Raw genomic sequence first — 26,877 nt, 5'->3', positions numbered from 1 at the left:
TTTGTTGTATATTAACTCGATGTGTTGGAGGAGCACAAGTGTTAAGAAATTGATATACAAAACAAGAAGTTTCTTCCCACAAACATCGTCTGAGAAAGGCAACTACCAACCAGTCTTTGTTTAGAAACCAACTCTTCCGTTACCCTTAATTACTTACCCCTGTGCTTGTAAATTGAGGGTCCCTGCAGAACACACAACATTTCTATTAAATGTAATTACCTTCCCCTTCATCGTCCCTGAGAGAAACGTCACCGCCAAAAAATGCAGTTTCCCAAGGAAACAAACTTCTAAAACAGGACCCGTCTCTCCACATGCCAGTCCCTCCATCCCCAGATTCTCTGCATCTCACGAAGAAATACCCAGCTCCATTATCAACTGGCTCAAACTGGCCTCCTCAGTAAGAAAGAGAGCTCTTCAGGTGCCCCTCAGAACAAATCTTTAAATGTCATCTGCATCATTTGGTGGGAGAAGAGGAAGCTAACTTGGAGGCCCCAAAGAGATTCCACTTGGATGGCTATTAACACCACCAGAGAATGCCAGAAAGGACACTGGGGATTAATTGGTGGCTCACATCCAGACTGACCCTCACTATGGCAGGGCTCCAAGTACTGCTGGGTGAGATGTAAGCCTTTCACACACCACCAACATACCTACAGCTTATTAATCAATAAAATTTAGTTGCCAGACAAAAGGAAAAATAAAGAGCTTTGTGAAGTTTTTTAAATCTTCTTTTGGGCATCCGCTCTTATTTTTCTCAGGCACTTGAGAAAGCCAGGGGGAGAGACCTAAAATCAGAAAGAGTGTAGAAACAACTTCTCTCTTCATTTAAGTAAATAAAATTCTTGTTTGAAAGACTCAATTTGTCAATTCCTTGTCTCGTTATTTAACATGGGGTGTCCCAATGGTCTGTAAAGAGCCATTCTGCCCTCATCTGAAGGTTGTGGTGGGAGCTTAGGGAACAGGTGAGAAGGTTTCTAGCTAGATGAGGCTGCTGATGGGGCTTTCCTATAAGAAGGCACATGTGGGGGGCACCTGGGTGGCTCAGTGGTTGAGTGTCTGCCTTTAGCTCAGGTTGTGATCCAAGGGTCCTGAGATTGAGTCCCACATCAGGCCCCCCATGGGGAGCCTGCCTCTCCCCTTGCCCACGTCCCTGCATCTCTCATGACTAAGTAGATAAGCTCTTTGGGGAAAAAAAGGGTGTGTGTGTATCCACAGCTGATACATGTTTGGTGAAAAGCAGCTTTTTTCTTTGGGTTTCTAAAGCAAGAGCGTAAAGAGAAATTAGAGCAGAATGATAAGGAAATCATTGTGTATAACTAAACAAAAGAGATTAAACCATAAGCTCTTTAAATGAATTATGTATATATTCTTTATTTCTTTTGCCCAGGATCTGCCACTGTGGACATATAGTAGGTATTCCACTGACACATTTTTATTAGTTATGTGATGGTAATGAGGAACATTGAGAAATCTGAGAATAGGGCTTAAATTAAATAGAAGGCCCTCCAATGCCTCAAGCACCTCAAATATATATAGCCTCTTTCAATTAACAGCCATTGTGCTCACACTATAATCTAAACCAGCAGGGGATGGAGTCGGGCAGATAGGGCTCTATGCATATATATTCCACTTACTTAAACAGGAAAAAAAAAAACAGGAAATGGAGTTAGGGACATAAAATTTTATGTGAGATGTACTCTGAGCAAGGACATTTTGCAAAATTTTCAGGATAGAACATGGATTAGTAATAAACAGAGGGATCATCATGATAATTACACAGGACATAAGAAATGCTACAGATATTTTTCATGTAGAATTCTAAAAGCTGTGAGATTGGTCACAGTACTTTCAGGCCTTTCTCCCTGTGATGCTGATTCTCACTGTAACATTTTCTTATAATGACTTCTGTCCTTTCCTTTCTCAACTGAGTGGTTCCCTCAGAAGAATCTTATTACTTCTTCCTAAAATAGCCATTTTGATAAAGGTTGTTCTCCAAAATGCTTCCAAATAGCCTAGAAGAAAGTAAGAACACTTAAAGTGCTAAGGAGACTAATCCTTAAAGTAGCAGTAATAAATAAAACAAGTGATATTAACATATGCTTAAAATTCAAACACCTGACCAAAGTAATCTATTTCCAAGAAGATTGGATTTAGCAATTTTCTCTACTTACACACTCATTTCCTGTGCATTCTCAGCTGCGAAAAAAAAGGTCTTGATCTGTGGATGGCTGATCTTAAAAGCACTTGAAGGGAGAAAAACGCAGACACATGAAAAATTAGAAATTAGTGTAGTTATCAATGGGTTTGAAAGTAAATCAAATACAAGTGTAGAAATTCATCTGCTTTCTTTGTAAATTTACAAAAAAATAATTTAGTCTCATTAAACATCCATTGCCTAATCTCTATTTCATGTAGAGAGCAGACAATTAATTTATTGTGTTGAGACATCTAGACTAGGACTGAGTCTTGGCTAGTTAATAGTTTCTATTTAAAACATATAGGCATATGCTTTTATTTTCATTTGCTAACTGCTTTGCTATAAAGAGACAATAAATTAAAATTTACAGTCTTAGAGGTGTCACTTAATATTCAATAAATTAAAATTTATAGTCTTAGAGGCGTCACTTAAATATTCAGATCAACCTCTTAAAGCAAAGTACTTATTCAAACTCAAATACATACAAGAATTTTACTTGTAGGAAAATAATCAAGTATAGAACTTCCACACTGTGACAACACAACAATAAATTTATCCAAGCAACCTTCTAGGAGTAAAGGAAAAATATCCTTATTTTTAGTTTAAAAGAAAAGTATAAAACACTGAAGATTAGCAATGAAATGCTTCCCCTTTACCACTAGACCGGAAGTCCTGCAGTACAGGCCAGAATTCTGGTAAGTAACCAGTTTGGTCAAAACCACGAAAATCAACACAACGTCGTGTATCACTGGATATGTAGAGTAACAATAGAGTGGCAGGGACTTAAAGCTAATTCAATTTTATTCATTTTCTTAGAAAAATCTAGTCAGTTGCCACTACTGGTAACATAGGTCACTAAGGAGATAAATGCTTTTTTCTGATAAAACAGAAAAAAGATGTCAAAGGCAGAAGAATAAGAAAAAGGTCAAGAGGGCACATTTGCAAAATGCAGCTGGATGCTATCATGAAGAGAGCACATGAATGATTAGCTAATCTAGACCAGCTCTCCTGTGAGTTCTAGGCAAGCTCAGACTCTCTGAGCTGTTCCCTTCTCAGTAAAATAAGGACTGTAAGCTGGTGACTTTTTTGGTTCTTGTCTATTCTCAAATTTTTTGGACTTAAATTATATCAGAGTATAATCCCAAAGTCTACGGTATCTCAGAATTAATCCTATTTCAAGGATGACAATGTTATGAACTAAGTCAAAGAAAGTGGTCTTGCTATCATATCTTAAGCTCTAGTGAGTCCTATTGAACCAGTCATTCTCTTCACCCAGACAAGATCTTGACATCTGATCTCCCAGCCAATCCTGGATGGAAGCTTGTTTTTCATTCCATCTCAGACACAGTTGTCAAAAATATGTCATGCCAAGGCTCCACAGGGTTTTAAAATCCATCTGTTCCACAAAATGAAATTACAGAAAATAAGAGGTTAAAAGCTTACACTGTTTTTAGGATGCTAACCCATAGGTTCAAAATTCTCAGGCATTTGGGTGTTACCTTCACTAACTTCCAAATCACCACATCACTCGAGAAACTAAAATTATGAAGGGATGTTATCCTGGCACAGTGTTTTGTGGGAAATGATAGATAACTTACTGCTTTTTCTTGCATTCAGATGCTCTCTCTACAGAGAAATCGGGCAGATTGACAAATCCATCAGCCTTCTCTGCCTGAGAAAAATACATACAACAGATATGAATAAATGAGTCAATCCTAACAGTTAAGTTTATAAAGATCATACACATTGAATAGAGATCATATAATGAAATGAAAGAGAACAAAAGATACCTCCCTGAATCAGCATTGGACTTACCCAGATCCATATTTGATGAGAGAAATTAATAGTCTCCTAATAAGTCATCCAGAATCTTTCCATGAGAAGTACCATGACCCAGCTTAGGGATGGCCAAGGTATGACATGCATAGGACTTGGCCCAACAACCCCTTCCTGTATCCCTGGAAGATACCAGTGCTAACCCATCAGAGCTCTACTCTGCCATGTTAGTAAGCAACCTCAGCATCAAATTCACCTCCAGTAAGCCAGTTCTCATACTCCACTAAGCCACAAGCACAGAAGGTAGAATGTAACCAGCATCCTAGCATACGGTGGACAGAGGCCAGATTTTGGAGTTAGCAAATCAAGGTTCATATCATAACATACCTAACAACTTACTGGTTGTTAGAAGGCTTGAATGAGCTTAGATAAATAAAATGCTTAACAGATACTCAACAAACATTAGTTCCTCTCCCAAGTCTGTAGGCAGTTCTGACGGGATTAAACCATAGAACAATATCTTAGAACATCTCAGTTCCATATCATTTCCTAGGAAGACTTTTTTCAAAGGAAAGTCTTCAGAAAAAAATGACTCTTTTGGACATCGCGTGAATGTCCCTTCAAAACATCAAATATTCTATAGGAAATATAATTCTTTGTTCTACCTCTCTGAGAATTTGTTAATCTTTATGGATAAAATATAACTACACCACAAGGAGGCTAGATTGCTTGTCAGATAGAACCCAAATATTCTTCCATCTACACTAGTGTCTCTGAGTAGGGAAATACAGTCCCCAAGATTAATCCTTAATGACTCAGTGCTATTGGGAAATGAATTTTAAAAATTGATTTTTGAAAATATAATCTTAGTTTTAAAAGTCCACTAGCTATTAACTTAGCACCATGGGTCTTCCTACTTCATTTCATGATTCTGCAACTCTTTCCCTTATCCCCAACCTGAGTGCAACTCCTATACTTCCTTCAGAAAAATTAAACTGTGAAAACTCTAATCCTATGCCGTCCCATCTTCCCTCTCCTATATGAGTTAATATATCCAAATTCTTCACTTGAAATGCTTTCTTCTTACAAGGCTCAAAACTCAATTCTAAAGGGAACTTCCTTCTTAAAAAATTATATATATCTATATATCTATCTATATCTATATATCTATTATATATATATACACTCTTTCATTCAACTTAACTATTTCTTAATGAACTGTTTACTCACTGGATGATGGTTTCACCAGTCCTATCTCCAAAAGAATTTAAAATATTTAAAGAACATAGACTGTAGATCAACTTTTTCTACAACACACAATACTTCCTGTAGATGTTCATCAGCATTATATAAAAGCATAGTTTTGAAAAACTGTCAGGCTCTGGTAATTCTACTTCTAGATGTGTACCCAGAAGAAGCAAAAGTAGGTGCTCAAATAAATACATAAGCATCCATGTCCACAGAACTATTACTCACAATAGCCAAAAGGTAGAAACAGTCCCATCAACAGGAGACTAGATAAACAAGTTGTAGTTTATTCATACAATGGAAGATTATTCAGCCATAAAACCAAATGAAGTACTGATACAGGCTATAATGTGAATGAATCTCGGTAGCATTATACAAAGTGAAAGAAGCCAGACACAAAACATCACACATTATACATATAACTACCCAGAACAGATAAATCCACAGAGACAAAACACAGATGAGTGGTTGTCAGGGGCCAGGGAAATTGGGGAATAGGGAGGAACTGTTTAATGGGTATGGGCTTTCCTTTTGGAGGGTTGAAAATGTTTAGAACTAGACAGCAGTGGTGGTTGCACGAAATTGTGAGTGTATCAAATGCCCCTGAATTGCTTAGTTCAAAATGGATAAACTTGGGGTGCCGGGGTAGCTCAGTCAGTTGAGCATCAGACTCTTGATTTCTGTTCAGGTCATGATCTCAGGTTCGTGAAATCCAGCCCCGTGTCAGGCTCTGCACTGGATGTGGAGCCTGCTTAAGATTCTCTCTTCCTCTCTCTTGGCCTCTCTCCCCCTCTTAAAAAAATGGATAATCCTATGTGAATTTCACTTCAATTAAAAAACCATAATCTATATTAGGCTAAAGTATTTTTATGTAAATTTCTATAATTATTTTAGAAAGAAAACAATTTATATTCACCATTTGTTTCTATTTCCTCCCCTCATTCATAGCTATGCCCACTGTTCCACAGAAGCTGTAGTTACATGAACCCCAATGATTTTCATGTTGCCAAGTTCTATGTCTTTTGTTCTTCAGTCAACTGAACTCTAGTAATTGATACTAAAACTCAAGGCCTCCCTCTAGAAACACCTCATTTCTTGCTTTTCTGACATATTCCTGCTGCTCCCTTTCTCCTCCAACTACTCCTTGCTTGCTTTTGTGAGGTCCTCTTCTCTTGCCTGTTTCTTAGATGTCAGTGTTCCCCAGACTTCCCATCACAAACCTATTCTCTTCTCACTCCAATACTCTCTCTGGGGGGACTACACAGCCTACAGGGGCGGCATGTATTGCCACTGCACACACACATATCCAAAATCTATACCTCAAACTGGGACTTAATCCTGAGCTCCTGTCCCAGAGATCCGACTGCTTTGCATACTTGTTCTCATGAGCATTCCACAGATTCCCTGTTACAGACTGAATATTTGTATCCACCAACCCCAAATTCCTATTCTGAAGCCCTAAGCCTCAGTGTGATAATATTTGGATGTGGGACCTTTGGGAAGTAATTAGTCTTAGATGAAATCATGAGAGTGAATCCCATGATTAGATTAGTGACCTTATAAAAAGAGGAAGAGACCAGAGGCCCCCACTGCTCTCTCTCTCCTCCAAATAAGGTTACAGTAAAAAAGGAGACATATGCAAAGGGCCAGAAAGAAAGCCCTCAGCAGACACAAGCTGTTGGCACCTTGATCTTAGACTTCGCAGCCTCCAGAACCATGAGAAATAAATGACTATTGTTTTAGCCACCAGTTGAAGATATTTTGTCATAGCTATATGAAGACACTACCTGAGAATGCCAAATCCACCCACCAAACTTATTACCTTATTCCACAAAAAGTCTGCTCCCCTTTCTCCTGTGTTCTCTCTTTCATTGAATATCACCTTCAGTCCTGTTGTCAAACAAGGTAAGGTGGCAGACATCTTTGACACTTCCATCCCCTTGTCAGCATGCATACAAGTCATCACGGTGATATATCACCACTGCCTCTGCCCCAGGTCTTCCTTCCAAGAACCACCTAGCACCTCCTTCTGCTCACCACTGACTCTCACCTCACTTAATATCAAGTCTCTCAAACCATTCTCAAACTCCTTCTAAATCTGTCCTTTCCTCTCATTTGGTGCCCAAATCACAGTCACAGCAAATCTTAACTCCTTGAACACACTTCATGTCACTTCATGTCCCAACTGCCCTTAGACAAAGTCTGAGTGCCTTAGCAGAACAGGAAGACCCTTTGTAATCAAGGTCTGCTTAATTACACTATTTCATCTCCTCCAACGTCCCTGGCCCCTCACTCAACCAAAAATAAACAAAAAATTGAAACAAAGAAAAACTATATTTCCATTTGTGCTGAATTAGAATTGAGGCCTAATTTATGGCATTATTATTCTCTAGATAATTCTCTAGACAATTTATTTGCAATACAAAAATCCCATCATAGATGATAAAAATATAAAGTCAATCAACAAAAATCAAAATATAAATAATACATAAGTTGTAAATCTTCATTTGGGTGGATTTTTTCTGCACAACTGAAATGCCTGAGAGTCCTTCAACTAAGAACTAAATTGAATTTGAGTTGAAAGATACCTTAGCATTTCTTTAATAAATCTTTCCTTCATTAGCAAAGGCATTTGTTCATCGTACTGAAGACATTCGAGCTGTATTCAAAATCACAGATAATGTGTCAAAAATTACCTTTGCTTATTTGACTTGCAAAAATACTTAAAAAATGACAATCACATTGGGAAAATCCTAAAGGAATGACAGTTTTCTCCTCTTCCTCCTCCTCCTTCTCCTCCTCCTACCTCTTCATATCACTTGTTCCTTGTTACATTAACTAAAATAACTTTCTCAAATGTACCCTTCCTCCTCAATAATTCCTAACTTTCCATAAAGTTACTTGCAAGTTCTGCATCAGTACCTGCAATTTTCCCTCTGTATACTAATGTAACAAAAATCTTGTTCTCTTGGGGCGCAGGTGGCTCAGTCAGGTAAGTGTTTGACTCTTGATTTCAGCTCAGGTCATGATCTGAGGGTCATGAGATCAAGCACCGTGTTGGGCTCCACACTCAGTGGGGTGTCTACTTGGGATTCTCTCTCCCTCTGTCCCTCACCCTCACCCTTGTCCACACCTTTCTCTCTCTCTCTCTCCTTCTCTGCCTCTAAAATAAATAAACAAAACTTTAAAAAATCTTTCTCTCGCCAGAGGTATCAAACCATCCTTTGGCCATTGTGTAACCATGTCTTACCAAGTCTATCTGAATTCTGAGGTAAGACAATGTTTTTCAATTTCTGGTATGATGTTCAATAATCTCAAAGGTATTCTTTCTCACATGTGAGTCTATCCACTTTCCTAAGCAACTCTGATTTTGTTCATCTCACTGGGATCTCCTCTTCAGCTGCTGTATTAGTACTGAATATACATTTTTATCAAAGCTGTTAGTACTACACATTCATTTATTCAACAAAGATTTATTATTATACCTTCTTTGTGTCAGGCACTGCACTATGTCAGACATCTGAGATACATCAGTGGACAACATAAACAAAAACTTCTACCCTTGAGGGGCAAACAGACAATAGCTCAACGTATAAACACATTTATCAACATAAATTATATAGGCCATTGCATAAACACATTTATCAACATAAATTATATAGCCCATTGCAAGCAATAATTGCTATGAAAAAAAAGTAAAATTGATCAGAGTTAAGGGGTTCTGACTACCAGCAGGGCAGGTTGCCTTTCTGCTCTGAGACTTATAATGCCCTTCCAACCTCACTCCCCTAGATACAGCTCCACAAATCAATTTGGTCTAACTTTTCCAAACCTTTCCTCTGCTCCTCCAAGCCTAGGATAAGTGCCCTTCTCTTTAGGTCCAGGGGCAGGCTTTGCTTCTATACTTCTCTTAACTGCATTTAGTTACCTATTTCTCTGTTTCTCCAGTAGACTGTGAGCACTTTGAAGGAAATGATTTTGTCACTTATTGTTATATCACTAATACTTGGAACAATGAAGGTGTTCAATACACATGAAATAAATAGAGAAGTTCTATGAATAAATGAATGACAGGAACATTGTCTTTTTCTTTACAATAAAGAAAGTGCTAAAATGAGATGCAGAAGCCACTTTGGAAAACTGGCAATTTCTAAAACACATAAACATATTATTACTATACAACCCCAATATTCTATTCCCAGGTATCTACATGAGAGAAATGAAAGCTTATGCCCACACAAATATGTGCATGCAAACATTTGCAGCAGCATTATTCATAATAGCCTCAAACTGGAAACAATTTAAACATCCATCAAAGAGTAAATAAATAGGGTGATCTACTCTTATGATGAAATATTGTATAGTGAACATGTGCTAAAAGATGGATTAGCCTTGAAAACATGATGTTGAGTGAAAGTCAGAGATAAGAACCCACATATTACTGGATTATTCCTTTATGTAAAATGTAGAGAAAAAGCAAATGTATGGAGACAGAAAGTAAAATAGTGGGGTTGACTAGAGTTGGGGTTGGCAATGAAGATTAACTATAAATAGGCATGAGGGGTTTTATTGATGTCATAAGAAATTATTTAAAACTGATTCATTATGATGGTTTCATCACTCAGCACATTTACCAAAAATTATTGAAGTGTAAATTTTAATAGGGTGAATTTTAAGTTATGTTGAATATATTTCAATAATATTGTTTGTAAAAATATGCAAGGAAGGTTTGGGGAAATAGAAAACCATAATGAATTCCCTCTGCTTTGGATGTCAGTAAGACATAAAATAAGGTAAAATATGAAATCTCAGCTGTTCCTATTGGAGACTCAACATGATTTGTTCAAACTTGAGACAAAACTGGTTTAATATTTCCCATATTCAATAAGCTAAACTATGACTTCAGTTTTGGACTACAGGAGTTTTACAAAGATATTTCATAAACAATTTGCCACACTTCAAACATATTTTTGAAAATTAATTAAATGAGACATCAAATTGAAATATTTAAATGCAAACATCAGTATCCATCGCCATCAATAATGCTTGGCTTTTTCATACCACAAATACCTTGCAAAATAGACAAAATTACTTCATAAGTACTATATATATCAGAAAAGTAGACCTGAAAAAGAGTGTATGTGTTATGTGTATATATATATATATATATATATTCCAGAGAGTAAGTAGGTTAAAGAAGACCAAACCAGAAACCAAGGAAGTGTGATATAGGAAACTGTCATATATTTCATGGTTAAAAATAAGAGGTATAATTATCTCTCTATTCTCGGTGGAATCATAATTCCCTGATTCTAAGAAAACTGATTTTTTACACTTTAATAATTCTGAAATCAAGAAGCACCTTAGAATCCATATGCATTTTTAGTGCTGTATTCCCCCCCACCCCCGCCAAACCTGGTAGTAAGTAAATTGTAGGTCTTTAAATGAATAGAATCTTAAATTTGAGGGAAAAACAAAATATATGTTTCTTTGTAAGATGCTTTTGTATTTATTTGTGAATATGGATTTAACTATTGCAATGACTTGAAGTAAATGTAAGTGAGGTTATCTAGTCAATATCAGAATCAGGAGAAGCTGAAAAAGCTCCATTTTCTCCAAATAAACCCGTGGTTTGCTAAGTTCTGCTCTGAAAACCCCAGCATGCTGGTAATAGGCAAACTCTAAGCTCTAAGCAGAGCCATCCTTTCTCATGTCATCTTGAACGTGACATGATAAAAATTGTTGTTACTAAGTCCTCATAGTTGTCACTAAGTCCTCATAGTACACATAGACATATGACCAGTATAGAAATCTGAGTTACAGTCTCTAATACACAAACTCATATGAATAAAAGAAAAGAGAACCTACAATCAATTGTGAAAGCTCTAGTTCTACAGAGAAACAGTCACTCTCATACATGGCTGCAGAATGGAATTCATTTGGAGGATACTGTGCAGTAACTAGTAAAATTGCATTTACCCTCTGACTCAGAAATCCAACTTCTAGGATCTGTCATAAATATAAATATGTGCAGTAATGCACATTTTTGCAATGCACATTTGCAGTAACAAAAAAATCCAAATATGTTTCATCAGGAGACTATTGAATAAACTGTGGCAACTACATGCAATGAATAACTCTAAAACATGACATATATAAATATAGAGTAACTTCTGGACTCAGTAGGAGAAAAAGTAAGGTTCAGGACTGTAGACATAGTATGCAAATTTTATGTACAACACAGATAGAATATGCCTCCACATATATACTTGCTTACGTTTGTAAAAGGAAACCATGTAGGAAATGCAAACATAAAAGGAGGGAGCAAAATGGGCAAGAAATAGGAATGAGAGCAAGACTTATCTGATTGTAATCTGTTATACAGTTTTGACTTTGGAATTAGGTAGATGATTTATACCTAAAAAAAAAAAAACTAAGAACAAATGAAGCAATTCCTAAAATTAAAAAAAAAAAAGAAACAAATGAACCTAACTGAATATAAATGTGATGATGTCACCCCCACACAAATTATAATAATTACTCCAAGATACTTTAGAGCACAGAATTTTAACTTTACATAGTGAGTGGAACATGGGCTAAGGACTTTTAGTAGCAACATTATCATTTTTTTTGGAGAGTTGTGTGTGTGTGTTTTTTTCCCCCAGAATTCGCCCCACACACATAAAAGAATTGCATGAAACTCAAGGGCTCCCTCATTCTCTGCTTGTGCTAGAGGCCAGGATGCTGCTCTGTTCTGATAAGCAACTCATCCCCCTCTTCCCTTCAGAAAGGGAAATGTACGCACATTCTGCAAGTATTACCTGGGCCCACAGGCAGAGCTGAGCGTATTAGCACTGAGCTTATGAGCACTGCAAGGGAAGCAAGAAAAAAATGATGTTTGCCTTTATATTGTCTTCCTCTCTTCTAGATATCGGAGCAGGCCTGACAGTGACAAGGCCTAAAATCCTGTTAAGAAATATGATAAACTTGAGAAACATCTAATAATAGCTAACGTATACTGAGTGCTAAGCATAGGCCATAGGTACTACCATCTTAGTCTGTGGATGGAAATTAATCACATTTGAGCACCATCATGAAACTGATTGGTTTTTACCTCATCACCAAACTAGATGGACATCATAAAATGAGGAAGTAATGGGGTTATTGGTAAAGAAACAGAACTCAGACCAAAACCCAGAAATCGGTTAAATAATTCTAAATATGAGATCAAACGGTCTCAATCAGGAGCTAAAATAGAAGATAATCTACAATCTATGGATGGCACAGAAGAAGACCCCAGATTTAGAATCAAAATATTTTGATGCAAGCCACTGACTGTGTGATCTTAATCAGAGCATGTAAGCTCTCGGGTCAATGTCCACACAGTAAAAAAGCAGATATAGCCTGATCAAGGCTAACTAGAGTTAACATGGAGACATGTTGTCCTATAAAATTATTAGTTATAAAAAATTTAAGATTTTATTCACTTAATTCCCAGGCATCCATGATAAGAATGGGGAAAAGGAATAGAAAGAAAAGACAAAGAACAATCCAGAAAGAAAAAATTGAAGTAAAATAAGTTTTTAATCTGTCCATTGTCAGCTGAGTGCTCTGAATAGCTGTCTCTATGTCTTAGCTCTCCCTTGTCTTCTTTGTATCAGATTTAATTGCTGTAAAAAAATATTTTAGGGGCTCAGTTAAACATCCAACTCTTGATTTTAGCTCAGGTCATGATCTGAAGGTCATGGGATCAAGCCCTGCCTCAGTTTCCACAGCATGGAGTCTGCTTGGGATTCTCTCTCTCTTTCTCCCTCTGCCCCTCCCCCCACTCATGCTCTAAACAAACAAATAAATAAAATATTAAAAATACTTAAAATTTTTTGGACAACAATAATACTAGCAAGCTCACTATCTTCTTCATACATTACCTAGGTAATGTTTTTGTTAAAATATCATTGCATTTGAGGGGTATCTGGGTGCCTCAGTCAGTTAAGTGACTGCTTTCGGCTCAGGTCATGATCTTATGATCTCAGGGTCCTGGGATCAAGCTTCACATTGGGCTCCTCACTCAGTGGAGACTCTGCTTCTCCCTCTCCCTTTGCCCCTCCCCCCGCTTGTGTGTGCTCTCTCTGTCTCTCTCTCTCTCTCTCAAATAAAATCTTTAAAATATATATCATTGCATTTGAGTTTAACATTACCTTATGAATATAATGAGATTTTGATCCAAAGAGACTCTATTTACAAAGGCCTAGAAATAGATCCTCCACATAGAAAATAATAGTTAGATTTTTTTAACTAATAAATAGCAAGGTCCAATTTCCTACAGAATCCACACATTTCTGGCAAGAATTATAAAAATGGACTGAAGCTTTGCTAGTGATAATCATGCTAGTTCTGAGGATGCTCCAAGGGGGAAAGAAAGAAATCTGAAGGAAGCAGATCACTTGTAGCAGGTGCTGTCAGTAAGCCAATCATGTGTCCCCTTCCTTACCACCAGGCCAGACTGGCCAGGCTTCCCACTGACAAGACCTGTGACTCTATGGGAGGGCTTCTCTGGCTGCCAGATTCCATTTCTCCTCCCGTGCGGAGGTGTTCGAGAAGCACAGGCCCTAGGATGAGTTCTCAAGCAATGACTGATGGGACCTGGTGTTTAAACACCCCCAGCTCCCTGTCCCTTGGGAGGAAAATTCTAAGGTACGTGTTTTCTAAAGGCTCTCAGAGTTGCCCAGCAGAACGTGGCTTCAGTTCCTCAGTCATAATTTGCCCACAAAGGAGAGTTTTACTAGCTAACTTTCCACCCTGTCTCACTTCCCCATTCCCCTTCCAAGTATTTCTGGTATCACTTCCCAAATATACTGCTTGTACCCAAATCCTCTTCTCAGGGTCTGCTTCTGGGCAACCTAAAACAGGATGCTATTTGTCTCACAGAAATGTTTCTCCTCATGGTTCTACTCATGAATAGCCCAACTGCATGGTACCATAATCCCTCTTCATTGTTTCCTCCTAAGTACCACCCAAGGCCATGACTACCTACTATCATATTAGGTCACATTTCAGTAGTGAACAAGAAGTGACTGGCACCCTATTCTATGATTTGTAAATCAGCTCTCCTAGTTAGCATTCTTCCTTTATTCTTCCATTCTCTTTCATGGAGTCATATTTTAAATGAAATTAAGTTACTAGTGAACTTTCTGGTAGATGTGAAGATAATCATTGCCTTCTGAAAGGGTATTTAAAAACAATAAGAAACCTCACAAAATAAAAGAGTCTTATGTTATTGTTCTCTGTAATATAAAATCCTGAGCACACAGGCCCTTCATGATCTGGCTCTGTCCAACAGCATCTCTCACCTTTCAGAAGCCTTAAAACCCTAGAGATAATTTTTACCTATATAGTATTGATGTCTTCAGCAGGAAAGAAAGAAAGAGGGGTGGAGGAGAAAGGAAGGAAGGAGAGAAAGCACTACATAGGAAGAAAAAGTTTTAAATTAATAGGAATAAATGCGATAAAATCTCACCATTACAGAATAAATTGTATATCTTGTTATCTAATAAACATTATCTACCATCCACGGTTAGAGCAAGAGTGAGGGAAGAGTAAAGAAAGAAATACGATTCAGAAAATTTGAATTCAGAGAATTCAGTGTATTCACTTTCAAAATCAGAAATTAGAAGAAACTTTTTAAAAAGTTTTTTTAAAATCACAGTCAATATAATACATAATCTTATCTTTACACAATATATAATAAATCTTCCAATACTTCATGAACTTCTAAATATCTTCAAACCGTTTTCACGAGTTTCATGAGTGTTATCAAGGTATGACTCAACCCAACCAAAAATAGGAAAAGGTATTTCTCCAACGAGGGCATACAAATGGCCAAAAAGCACATGAAAAGATGCTCAAAGTTAATAATCATTAGGGAAATGCAAATCAAAACTGCAATGAGATAATACTTACACCATTTAAATGGCTACTTTAAAAAAAAAAGTATTTTTAAACATGGGGCACCTGGGTGAGCCAGTTAGTTAGGCATCCAACTCTTGATTTTAGATCAGGTCATGATCTCAGGGTCGTGAGGTCGGGCTCCATGCTCAGTGTAGAGTCTGCTTGAGATTTTTTCTCCTTCTCCCTTTGCTCCTCCCCCTCACATGTATGCATGTTCTCTCTCTCTCTCAAAAATAAATAAATCTTTAAAAATAAAATAAAAATAGGGATCCCTGGGTGGCGCAGCGGTTTGGCGCCTGCCTTTGGCCCAGGGCGCGATCCTGGAGACCCGGGATCGAATCCCACGTCGGGCTCCCGGTGCATGGAGCCTGCTTCTTCCTCCGCCTGTGTCTCTGCCTCTCTCTCTCTCTGTGACTATCATAAATAAATAAATAAAAATAAATAAATAAAAAATAAAATAAAATAAAAATAGAAAAAAAACTTAAGTAACAGAAAATAACAATCATTGTTGAGGACGTGAAGAAATTGGAGCCCTTATACACTCTTGGGGGCAATGTAAAATGGTGCAGCCGCTATGGCAAATACATCGGTTCCTCAAAAAATTAAAAATAGAACTATCATAGGATCCAGCAATCCCCCTCCTGGGAACATAGCCAAAAAAAAAAAAAATTGAAAGCAGGATTTCAAAAAGATATTTGTACACTAATGTTCCTGGCAGCCAAAAGGTGGACACAACCCCAAAGTGTCCATCAGTAAATATGAATGGATTAACAAAATGTGGTATGCACATACAATGGAATTTCAGCCTTAAATAGAAAGGAAAATTTGACCCATGCCACAACATGCATGAACCTTGAAGACATTATGCCAAGTGAAATAAGCCAGTCACAGAAGGGCAAACACTGTGTGATTCCACTCCGAGAAGCTATTGGAGTGGTCAAATTCACACAGAGAAGGTAAAATGGTGGTTGTCAGGGATAGAAGAAAGAAAAGAGTACAGCATTTTAGTTTTATAAGACAGAGTGCTGGAGATGGTTGTACAGAACTGTGAATACACTTCTTGCCACTGAACTATATCCTCAAAAGTGGCTAATGGGAAATTTCCTGATATGTGTATTTCACTACAAGTCTTCAAAAACAAAAAATAATTTAAAAAGTTTTAAAGATACTACTGCAAAACTCATTATTTGTCAGTAAAGGAAAATGCAATTACCATAATAATTTTTCTTAGACTGAAAGTATGAAAATCGTGGTTAATGTGCTGTGAATGAGCACCGTCTCTTTCACAGGTATGAGCCATCTATTCACATATCTCATAAGCAGATAAGGAAGAAGGCACAGAGAGAGCAGCTAGTTTGCTTGAATGTTAGCTAGCTGAAGGGTCAGAGTAGAATCTGTCCTCCTGATTCCAAATCCACAGCCATCTTCAACTATAGCATGCTATTTCCTCGTGTCCTTTATGAAGACATTGTTTCTTTTTTTAAAGATTTATTTATTTATTCATGAGGCACACAGAGAGAGGCAGAGACACAGGCAGAGAGAGAAGCAGGCTCCATGCAGGGAGTCCGACGCAGGACTGGATCCTAGGACCCCAAGATCACAACCTGAGCCAACCACTCAGTTGCTCAACCACTGAGCCAACCCGGCGCCCCTAAAGACATGGTTTCAAACATGTTGTCCTAAATTCTGACTCCTTTAAGAAATATTCAGTTTGTTTTTTTTTTTTTGTTTTAATTGACACTGTATAGTTTCCTTTTGAAATGTTCTTGAAACGTGCTCTAAGGGGGGCCAATCGCAGCAGCACAGCGACAGATGAGTTCATCACTTAGCTTTTCTGTAGAAGCAGCTGGGCTCTTGGCCCTTAAAAAAGAAAGCTCCAGAGGGATAATAAATCTGCAAATGATGACCTCAGGAAAATCCTCAGCTCTAACCAAAAGTTCAGCTCATCCCATGGGCCATCATGTGTCATTCTATTGCTTGGGAAATGTGCACACAAGCCTCATCACAAAATCACGTATTACCTGAATTCTTCCTCCAGGTTAGGAATTACTCAGCTGAAGAATCCCCCAGAGTCTTCTAGTTCACTCCTCTGTTTTTAAAACTTAAAATCAACCTTTACTGGGGTTAGTTGGCACATTTTTTAGCATTGCCAGCACAGGATAGGTCATTCTTGCCAAAAGAAACCATTTCTGGTATCTAAAAACCTTTAGTACAATTCTTCTGCAACCCCAAATCACAGCATTATGTGATTTCATCTTAGCATATATCAAATCGGCTTTCTTTGTGTATATTGTTTTGATTTTTTAAAATATTGTTTTCAGATGCATTTCATCTTCTCAAAGTTGCTCTGAATTACATTAAGGATATTCTTCTTGCTCAAAGTGCACTTGTAAGAAAATGGATCCATAAAGAGTTATACCACTGACCTAGGGGTACCCAACTCTGTTAAGAAACTGCAAGACTAAAATCCAGGTGATATTTCTCCTTTAAACCATGTTGGTGAAATCCACCTTCCTGCTGCTTGCTTAACAGAATTTACAAATTGGGAAGCCTGGGTGGCTCACTGGTTGAGTGTCTGCCTTTGGCTCAAGTCATGATCCTGCGGTTGGGGGATCGAGTTCTGCATCAGACTCACCACAGGGAGCCTGCTTCTCCCTCTGCCTATGTCTCTGCCTCTCTGTGTGTGTGTTCCTCATAAATAAATAAATAAATAAATAAATTCTTAAAAAAAAGAATTTATAAGTTATATACACACATACACATATGTACACACATTTATACACATACTAATGGCTATATAAACATACATATATTTATACATAAGTTAAAAATATGTATCATTTTATTTTTAAGTTAGTATAGGTATGCTTACATAAACATACATACATATGCTTATGTATTTTATCACCTGTTGGCTTAAAATAGTTAAAGCTTAAAATAGTTTTAGAATAAAAGCCATTTCTGCTTTTAAATTCTATGGATCAACAAACAAACCATAGTATAACAACGTGTGTTACATTAGAAATGACATGGAGGGACGCCTGGGTGGCTCAGCGGTTGAACGTCTACCTTTGGCTCAGGGCGTGAGCTTCTCTCCCTCTGTCTGTGTCTGTCTCTCTCTCTCTCTGTGTCTCATGAATAAATAAATAAAAAATATTTTTTTAATGACAGGATATGTATGTGTTGGCATGAAAATATATTGATAATATATTGCTTAGTGAGAAAATCAAGTTACATATTAAATATAGTATCATTTTATTTTTGGAAAATATAGAAAAAATTGGAAACATATACACCAAAACGTTTACAGTAATCACACCAAGTTGGAAAGATTGTGATTCATTTAAATAAGTAACTGATGGTAATTCACTTATTTCTTTCTGTTGGCCTCCCATCTCCTTTTCTTTATTTTGCTTAATTTTGTTTTCTAATTTTTCTAAATGAACACATTTTATAGTATTTTTTAAGCATTTATCAAAATTAAATTTCCAACAAGCAAGAAGATGGATTGTACCAAAAGATAAAGTAAAACAAAGAGAAGTTGTGGAGACTCCTACAAAAGCACTGTGCCCTGCCCACCAGAGGAGAGACAGTGCTGCATCCCCTGAACGGGCACATCGGTCAGTGCTGCGAGCTAAGAGAACGGGTCTCTCTTGCAACCCAACCTACATCACTAACCCTGGCATCCTCTTCCAAACCAACAGTGCCCGAGCATGTCACTGCCTCCTGAGAACAAGACAAGAGAAACAAAGGATTTCACAGTCTTGGTGTTTCACAATTGATTATGTAAAGCTTGGAAAGATTTTAAAGGAGAATCATATTGGCAACATAAGTCATTGTTCCCACATCATATGAACTGAACAACAAGAAGTTATTAAAAACAGCCTGCCCCAAATACAGGCTGAGCTGATCATAAAGCTTCAGTGGGAGACCATTATCCTCAAAATCTATTCTGGGACCTACCAAGGAAAATAAACATTAGGACACAGTGATAGATAGCATCAGAGACAATAAACAAAGTCCACTTTAAAGATCTTTTCCACATACTTGAAACTATAACAAGGGAAGTAATAGAATTCAAAAAGTCCTCAATCATTCTTACATTCAGATTTTGAGGGGTACTTACACAATCCTTTTCACCCTGTCATCCACCAGTTGTCTCCTTGAGGTAAAATGTAACTTATAGCTGCTAAAACATCCCACTTTGCTCATTAGACCCGTCAGTTCTACACCGTCTAGTTTCCCCTCTCCAGGACAAACTCTAGGAACATATGCTGGCAAAGAGTTCATCACTTTTATACAATTATTCTGAATCACTTTCTCCAAAGAAACATTTTTAAATATTGGAATTTCATCTGGGATACACTCAGCAGTTGGTATTTGAATTACAGAATAAATATGAAGTTCAACTAGAGACCCATTATTAATAAAACACCGCTTTTTGGTATAATTCAGGGAATACATAAGGTGCTCAATAATGCTCTGAGGAAAAAAAAATAATGCTCTGAGGAACTGATTTACAGAACTAACTGATGATTAAGTAATTCGCTCAACAAATGCCTGGTGCCCACTCTGTGCCTAGTCTTATAGGCTCTAGTGACACAGTTTAAACCAGAAAGATAAAGAATATACCCTCAGGTGTTTACACTGTAAGTGGGTAAAAGAATATAGTAAGCTCTGATTGAAGTATTCATAAATTCCTCAGAAATTAAGACCTGGGCTGAGATCAAGAGTTACTCAACTAAAAAAAAAAAAAAAAGAGTCACTCAACTGACTGAACCACCCAGGCACCCCAGTATGTGCTTTGTTGAGGGGGAAGAGTCTTCTCTTGCATTTATTCTATTTAGGAAATGTATTTTGTATCACACTGGACTTAGACCATTTATTTGGATGAATTCTGCTGAATGAACTTTGTATCTTTTGAGACAAAAACAAGTTCTTAAATAAAATTGAAATGTTGAAATACAAAAAAAAAAAATTTTTTTTTCCTAAACTTTGGTAAACTCAGGTAGAGATTTTTCCAAAATCTATACCAACAGGTGATTGCTAATGAAATGTCTCTTTCCATTCTTTGCTTTTCTTATCTGAAAGACACTCGATATTCACTGAAAGTTTCAGAGGAGTTGTCTCACAGAAAGAGAAAATCTGGCTTTCAAGTGTCATTTTCTGCAAAAGTAAGTTCTACCTAATCTAAAAACTGGTTAGATCTTTGCTGTAGAGATTCTCATAAAACTGATTCCAAGAAAAATCCCTTCCTCTGAAATTCACATCAAGTGCACATGCAGCTAAAGACCAAAAACACATGATACAGGCCCAACTGCTTGAACTCACAGACACAAGGGACGATGCAGACGGGGAGGAGGGAAAGAGGTCACATTGGGGCGGGCAGATTGGATTCTCAGAAACTGAACAGTCTTCATAATATGTATTAAACCAGATATTAACCTTAAACCTCATCAGTTCTCATGAAACAAAGAGTTGGTCAATTTCACCTTTTCTGTGTGTGGCCCAGGGGCTCCTAGGAACCCTTTTGCTGCATAAGAGGAATAAAACAAATGAAATCAATGAACAGTTACTTTATTAAACAATGCAGGTTTCTAGTAATTTTATACAAAGATAGAATTTACAAAACTAAAAGAAACCAAAACACTAAAAGACAATGAATCTAAAGGAAATTCACATTTTAACCATATTCTTCCTCCCTCAGTGTTCATATTATTTTCTCAATCTCCCAGGCTCCCAAACTTGGATTCATTCTTATTTTACCCCCAAACATTTTGTGTCTTATATCCAAGCACTCAACACATTTTGCCATATCTTACTGTTAAATGCATCCCCCATTTTTACCATGTTCACTCCAGGTCAGGAGTTCCTGTCTCAGTACCTGCATTTTGTCATATCTACCAACTGACCTTCTGGAACCTCCTTTATTCCCCAATGCACCCCATTTATTACTGATAAATTAATATTTTCACTTGCTGATTTCATTAGATCATTTTCAGACTCTCAAGAACCTGCAGTGGCTCCCTACTTCCTACCGGACCAAATCCACATTCCTGCATTATGCATTTGATGCCCCCATGTACTGGCCCTGGCTCACTTCAGTAGGGATACCAGCCCAGGGAAAAGAGCTTGGCTTGATATTGGTAGATCATGTTTTTTAATCCCAGCTCTACCATTTACTCCTCACTCGACTTTGAGCAAGTTACTTCAATTCCCTAAGCTTCAGTAAATTCCCTTGAAAAATGGGAATAATAATATCTATCTTGCTAAGTTATGGGAAGTTAATATAGTGTCCAACACAGTGGGTTGGCACAGCTCATTTATATTTTCATTCCTTTGTTCACATATTCCCCTGACTGGAATGCCCATCCCCCCACCCTCCTTCCCTAAAAAAACAGAAAAAGAAAAAAGAAGCTGTCTTCCAAGGCAGATCTTAAGAAAATCTCCCTGAAGATTTTCCATATTCACTGAAATGCATGGAAATAATGTTTTCTGATTGGTGAAAACTGTGTTTAACTCATAAAGGAAATCTGACCAAGGAAATCATGCAGCTTTGGAAACTGATTAAAAAAGGCGGGAGGAGGGCAGCCCAGGTGGCTCAGTGGTTTAGCACCGCCTGCAGTCCAGGGCCTGATCCTGGAGACCGAGGATCCTGTCCCATGTCAGGCTCCCTGCATGGAGCCTGCTTCTCCCTCTGCCTGTGTCTCTGCCTCTCTCTCTCTCTCTCTCTCTCTCTCTCTGTCTCTCATGAATAAATAAATAAAATCTTAAAAAAAAAAAGAAAGAAAAAGAAAACATAGCTTCTTAGGAAAAAGAGAGAAACTTCCAGAGGTTTAAAAAAAAAATCACTGTAACAGAACTCCCTCACATTTGGCCCAAACTATTTCCCCCTAACCCTAGAATTTACAGAATTCATCTGTACTGCTCCATCTCAGAACCCCCCTTTTTTTCCCAATCTTTCTTTGATTGTGTCATTTACATAGCTCTGTCTCCTCTACCAGTCTGGAGGCTCCTAAGTGTGAGAAGAAATGTCATCTCTTCTTTTTTAACCCTATAGTAGCATTTACAACTGTTAGCCCAAATTATTTTTAATATCTCAAAAATACTGTAGGAAGCTATGTAGTTGGGTGGGTAGGTGGGTGAGTGGGTGGATGGATGATAAACTTTTCAAGTTGGGTTCATTTAAAAAGAAAAAAATTTAAATCTATTCTCTGCAACTAATATTAAACCGTGCTCTGTTAATTAAAGCCTAAATTGTTTAGGCAATGCCTTCAAGTTGTATACCAGCATAATGTATATGTCCCCTTGTTGTATTTTAATAGTCTACACACACTCCTGAATAATGTAAGAAAATACACCGGTGAGATGAGTAAATGCTCTCTGAATAGAAACATTTAATAATGTCACAAATTTTAAACGGGTTATATAATACACATTCACATTATAATCAATCTATCTGAGGTATGAATAAAATCCAAAATATATATCCCAAGGAACTAAGCAAAATTTTAATTAAGAATTCTTAGAAAAGAAAAATCAATTATAGCAAAAGTAGAAAAATCTAGAACCTTAAAAATATAAGATAGTTTTAATAACTAAGTAATAATATTAAGTACTTATCTTTTTACTAATTTATAGTGACACGCCTGAAAGGAAAAGGAACTCAGAACTTCACTCCTCCTTCACCGGAGAGAAGTTGGTCCCAAACTTCTCCCACTGTGCCTGGTATCCAGGTGAAGTGCTAGAGTGCAGGGGAAACCTTCCATCTCCCTACTGACATTTCCACCCCCAGCCAGGTGATCTTAATCAACACACCCTTGTTTATAACCAGATGCCATGGTTAGAAATATTCTAAAAATCAAAAATAGCCCCTAATATAATGTCACCCAATGGGAGCAGCTGTGTAGGACTTACTTAGGACCATGGAGCCCTTAGCAAATCTCAAATTGTACCTTTTCCTGTATTTCTTTTTAAGATCACAAGTGGAAATCTCTTTACCAGAAAATTACTTTCCATCAAAAGCAGTCTTTATCCAACCCATTCTCAAAATTCCCAGAGGTAATGTAAATGCTGATGATTCTTAAACCTCGTGTAGTTTATGAGATCAACAAATATTAACTGAGTGCCCATGCCCAGTTAAGTGTCAGACAATGCACTAAAAATATACTTGTGATCCTGCTCTGCAGAGATGATCAATTATGGAAAATAGAATGCCTAATAAACATGTACCAAAGAGAAAGATGAGTATAAAACTGAGAAAAGCATAAGCTGCTATGGGAACAGGCAGAGGTGCCCTGATTTAGGTCAGAGGATAAAGTAAGACCATGTAGAAGAAAGGCTACGTAAGCTAAAATTTGACTTCTGAGGAGGTCAATGGGATTGTGTGGGAGAAAGACTTTTGGGCATGGAGACAAAGAGTGTTCTGAGCAGAGAAACAGCATGTGCAAAAATGCTTAAAGAGAGTGCCAGCATATGTGATGCTAACAAGGAATTTTTTAAAATTCTGTAGTTGAAGGCTGAGTGGTGACATAAGAGAGATACAGGTCAGGAGATTCTCACAAGCAAGGGAAGAAATTTACTTAATCCAAGGGGAAAGGGAAAACAATTGTGTGGATTGTAAATAGCTTGGATTTTTATGGCTGTAGAATGTGAATGTGGTTTTGTAAGAACTGGCATGCACTCTTGCTTGCTGTAGCACATTCTAAGCACATAATATGGGGTGTGAAAAGAGCAGATGAGTGTCTGGACTTGACCTTTCTCAAGGAAATCCGGGTAGGGCTGTCTGAAGCAGCAAAGTGTCATGAAGGAAGAAGGTAGACCATGCATCCATTACTGACTAGCAATATAACAGAGAGGCATCCAGAATGACGAGGGTGACACAGCCTCCTCAGGTGGTGTCAGGGAACAATAAAGACAATCAAAGGCGTCCCATGAGATCACTGTACTTTCATATGAGAATTGCCCTAGATTCAGCCTCTAGAGCTGTTCCCTCAGAACCCCACTGAAGACTGTCATTTACCCTGGTGTCTGCATGGGGTCAGGCTGGCATGTGGCAACAATCCCAGCTGTGGAGTCAAAGGAGGTCAAGGTGATCTGTTTTCCCTGCTTACTCCTTGTGTCATTTGGGGCTACAAACACAATCCCCTGAGTTTCAGTCTTCCCAACTTTCAAAATATGGTAACAATTACTACCTCAGAGGGTGTTTTCTGAGAGGAAAGAACATGTGTGAAAGGTACCTAGAATATCCCTTGGCATAACAGTAGACATTCAATAAGAGATGGTTCTTGCTGGGATGCTATTGGCTCCATTACCTCCCAGCACCAGGCCATGGAAGAAAGAATAGGGAATAGGGAAGAGATTATAACAAGAAGTTTGCTCATTAGGCGTAGGTGCCTTGGGAGCTACTTTGTTGAATCTGAATTCCTTGGGTGGCAGAAAGTAAATAAATGTTCTTAGTTTGAGGATATGTGTTTGGCTCTTATTTCACAGTTGACATTCACACGGATACCAGGAATATGACTGCTAATTAAGTATTCATTGAGTAGCCTTTTTTTCCCCCGTAACAAACATATAATTAAGATGTCAGTATGTGCATGCACACCCACTCATGTGGGTGCGTGTATGTGTGTGTGTAAAGAGAGAAAATTCTTCTATAACAGAGTCATAGAATTAGGGAGTTGGAAGGTCCTTCTGTTACGTACTGCTAGTTTATTAGGGTAATTCCAAGGCCAGATAACAGTAAACCCATTCTCCATTCAGTGTTGCTAATCTAACTCTATTCAAGTATATGATCTGTTACCTGAATAGCTTTATACATTTGAATGAAGGCCAAGTGGAGACTGGGCACTTGAGTGTGTCTGGTGCTCTCTCCTTTTCCTCCTTCCAACCTCATCTCAGCCAACACTTCTGCTCCCTATGGAAGCATGAGATTCCTAATGCCCAAAATAGGTAACTGCCCTCTAAGTTGCTCCTGTAAGAGAGGCTTTAACCAAATGAGCCAATGAAGCTACACCAGCCAAATCTGTAATTGTGTGTGATTCAGAGGGGACTTCCTTTAAATTCAATGAAGACTGACCACATGCAGAACATATTTGTTAAATAATTTGTTTGAGAAAATCAATGTCATACTTATATCTGAGTTTGTTACTTGCCACGGATGTACCATTCCCCATCAATACCCAATCCTTGCAACAGCCTCTGGAAATTCCCAGAAAGTATTAAAAGGTGTATCTGTAAGTCCTCTTGTTCTATGAAAGGTACAGATTATCACTTGCTACAACTACCCAAAAGCAAGAGCCTAAAATAGTAGGAAACAAGAGGAAAAAATTTATATTGACCTTAATTCCTCTTAAGAAAACAGCTGTGTTTATTTAGAAGCAATTACTGAGGATAGAAAGCGAGACCTCAGCCCCAGGGTACCTTAAATTGGGTAAAACTATTCCACATTAGACAAGAGATGATGAATGTATCCAGAAAGGGAGATGAAAAGAGAGAAGAGAGATAGTAGGAGATGGCCTACCCTATAAGGTGATTCTTTCTTGCAACTCTCCCAAATCTTTGATAAAGTTGTTAAAGCTCACCAAAGCCTTGAAAAAAAATATTTTTACAGAACTCAACGAAGGATTTTGTACCATGTGTCACATGGGGTGAAACCAAAGAAATAAGCTTGAGAACAGGGGACTGGAGAAGGGTTGTAGAGAGAGAAGCACGGGGGTAGAAGGGAGAATGCTTATTCCAGAGCACTGGAGTTGGATTTGGGTCCAGTTTCACCAAATCTTTACAGGACAGGTGCCTAGGGGCACATGGGTAACATAAATTTCTTATTGATGGTCAGTGAATTTGTATTTATCTTACTAAAAATCTTGCCCACAAACTATACCTAGTATTTATACTATATTTATGAAGTTACATGCTCTAAAGCTCTGTTGCTTGAGTGATGAGCATCCACAGCCATGTTAGAAGAATGGTATCACAGAAACAAAAATGTCCTGTTTATGGGAAATCCCTAAATAATTTCCCCTTAACTGATTAAAGGATCATCAAAGGATTATTGCTGATCTTCGCTAAACCCCAAAAGAAACCCCAGCTCTCCTGAGATCAGCAAGGGCTACTCAGGGGTAGTGGAGAGAATTCCTATATGAAAAATCTCTACTCATTCAATAATCAACAACATCGTTGTCTTCAAAATGTTTCCAGGCAGCACAGATCAGCAACCCTTCTAACAATAACTTTACTTCCAGCCCTTCCCAACATTTCCATGAAGCAGATCACAGAAGTCTACTGCTGATTAGGGATAAATTAGACAACTTCCTTTTCAAGTATTGTCTGATCATCACTCTTTAATGCCATCACTTAGCATGTCAAGGAACAAGAGACAACAGTCAACAACACAGTGCTGGCACACAGGTTAGTGATTCCAAAACCAACCCACCCAAGAAAAAAGGGCAGAGGAAAATATAGTAAAGAAGAAGAAATGGAAATATGTTCTGTGGACTGAATCAGTTTATACCACTAATAGGTCTTAAAGCTGATTCCCTTCTTTTCTTTCATAGAAATCTTAATAACACAAAGGTTCCATATAAAGTGCTGTCCACGTAAATCCTGAAATGAGTACAATTTGTCATGGAATAGTAACATTAACAGATGCGGAAAACCTCCTTCAGTTAGGATATAAATTTGGACACCCCTCTCCAACCAAAGATGAG

General features: G+C 37.8%; 1 protein-coding gene across 6 annotated transcripts in view; it reads right to left on the bottom strand.

Annotated features, from left to right (window-relative positions):
* IPCEF1 (interaction protein for cytohesin exchange factors 1) overlaps window positions 1-26,877 on the bottom strand; it is a 167,482-nt gene that overhangs the window by 43,812 nt on the left and 96,793 nt on the right. For all 6 annotated transcript variants that reach the window (XM_072767490.1, XM_072767501.1, XM_072767508.1 and 3 more), the window contains 2 exons: window positions 3,796-3,869; window positions 2,172-2,243 (listed from right to left, as the gene is read on the bottom strand). In XM_072767490.1, the coding sequence (XP_072623591.1) occupies window positions 2,172-2,243; window positions 3,796-3,869 (146 nt within the window). The remainder of the gene's footprint in view (window positions 1-2,171; window positions 2,244-3,795; window positions 3,870-26,877) is intronic.

This window comes from Vulpes vulpes, chromosome 1 (genome assembly GCF_048418805.1).
Source record: "Vulpes vulpes isolate BD-2025 chromosome 1, VulVul3, whole genome shotgun sequence".
NCBI classification, from domain to species: Eukaryota; Metazoa; Chordata; class Mammalia; order Carnivora; family Canidae; genus Vulpes; species Vulpes vulpes.
The sequence above is the reverse complement of the archived record's forward strand: the minus strand, read 5'-3'. Positions and strand labels throughout refer to the sequence as shown.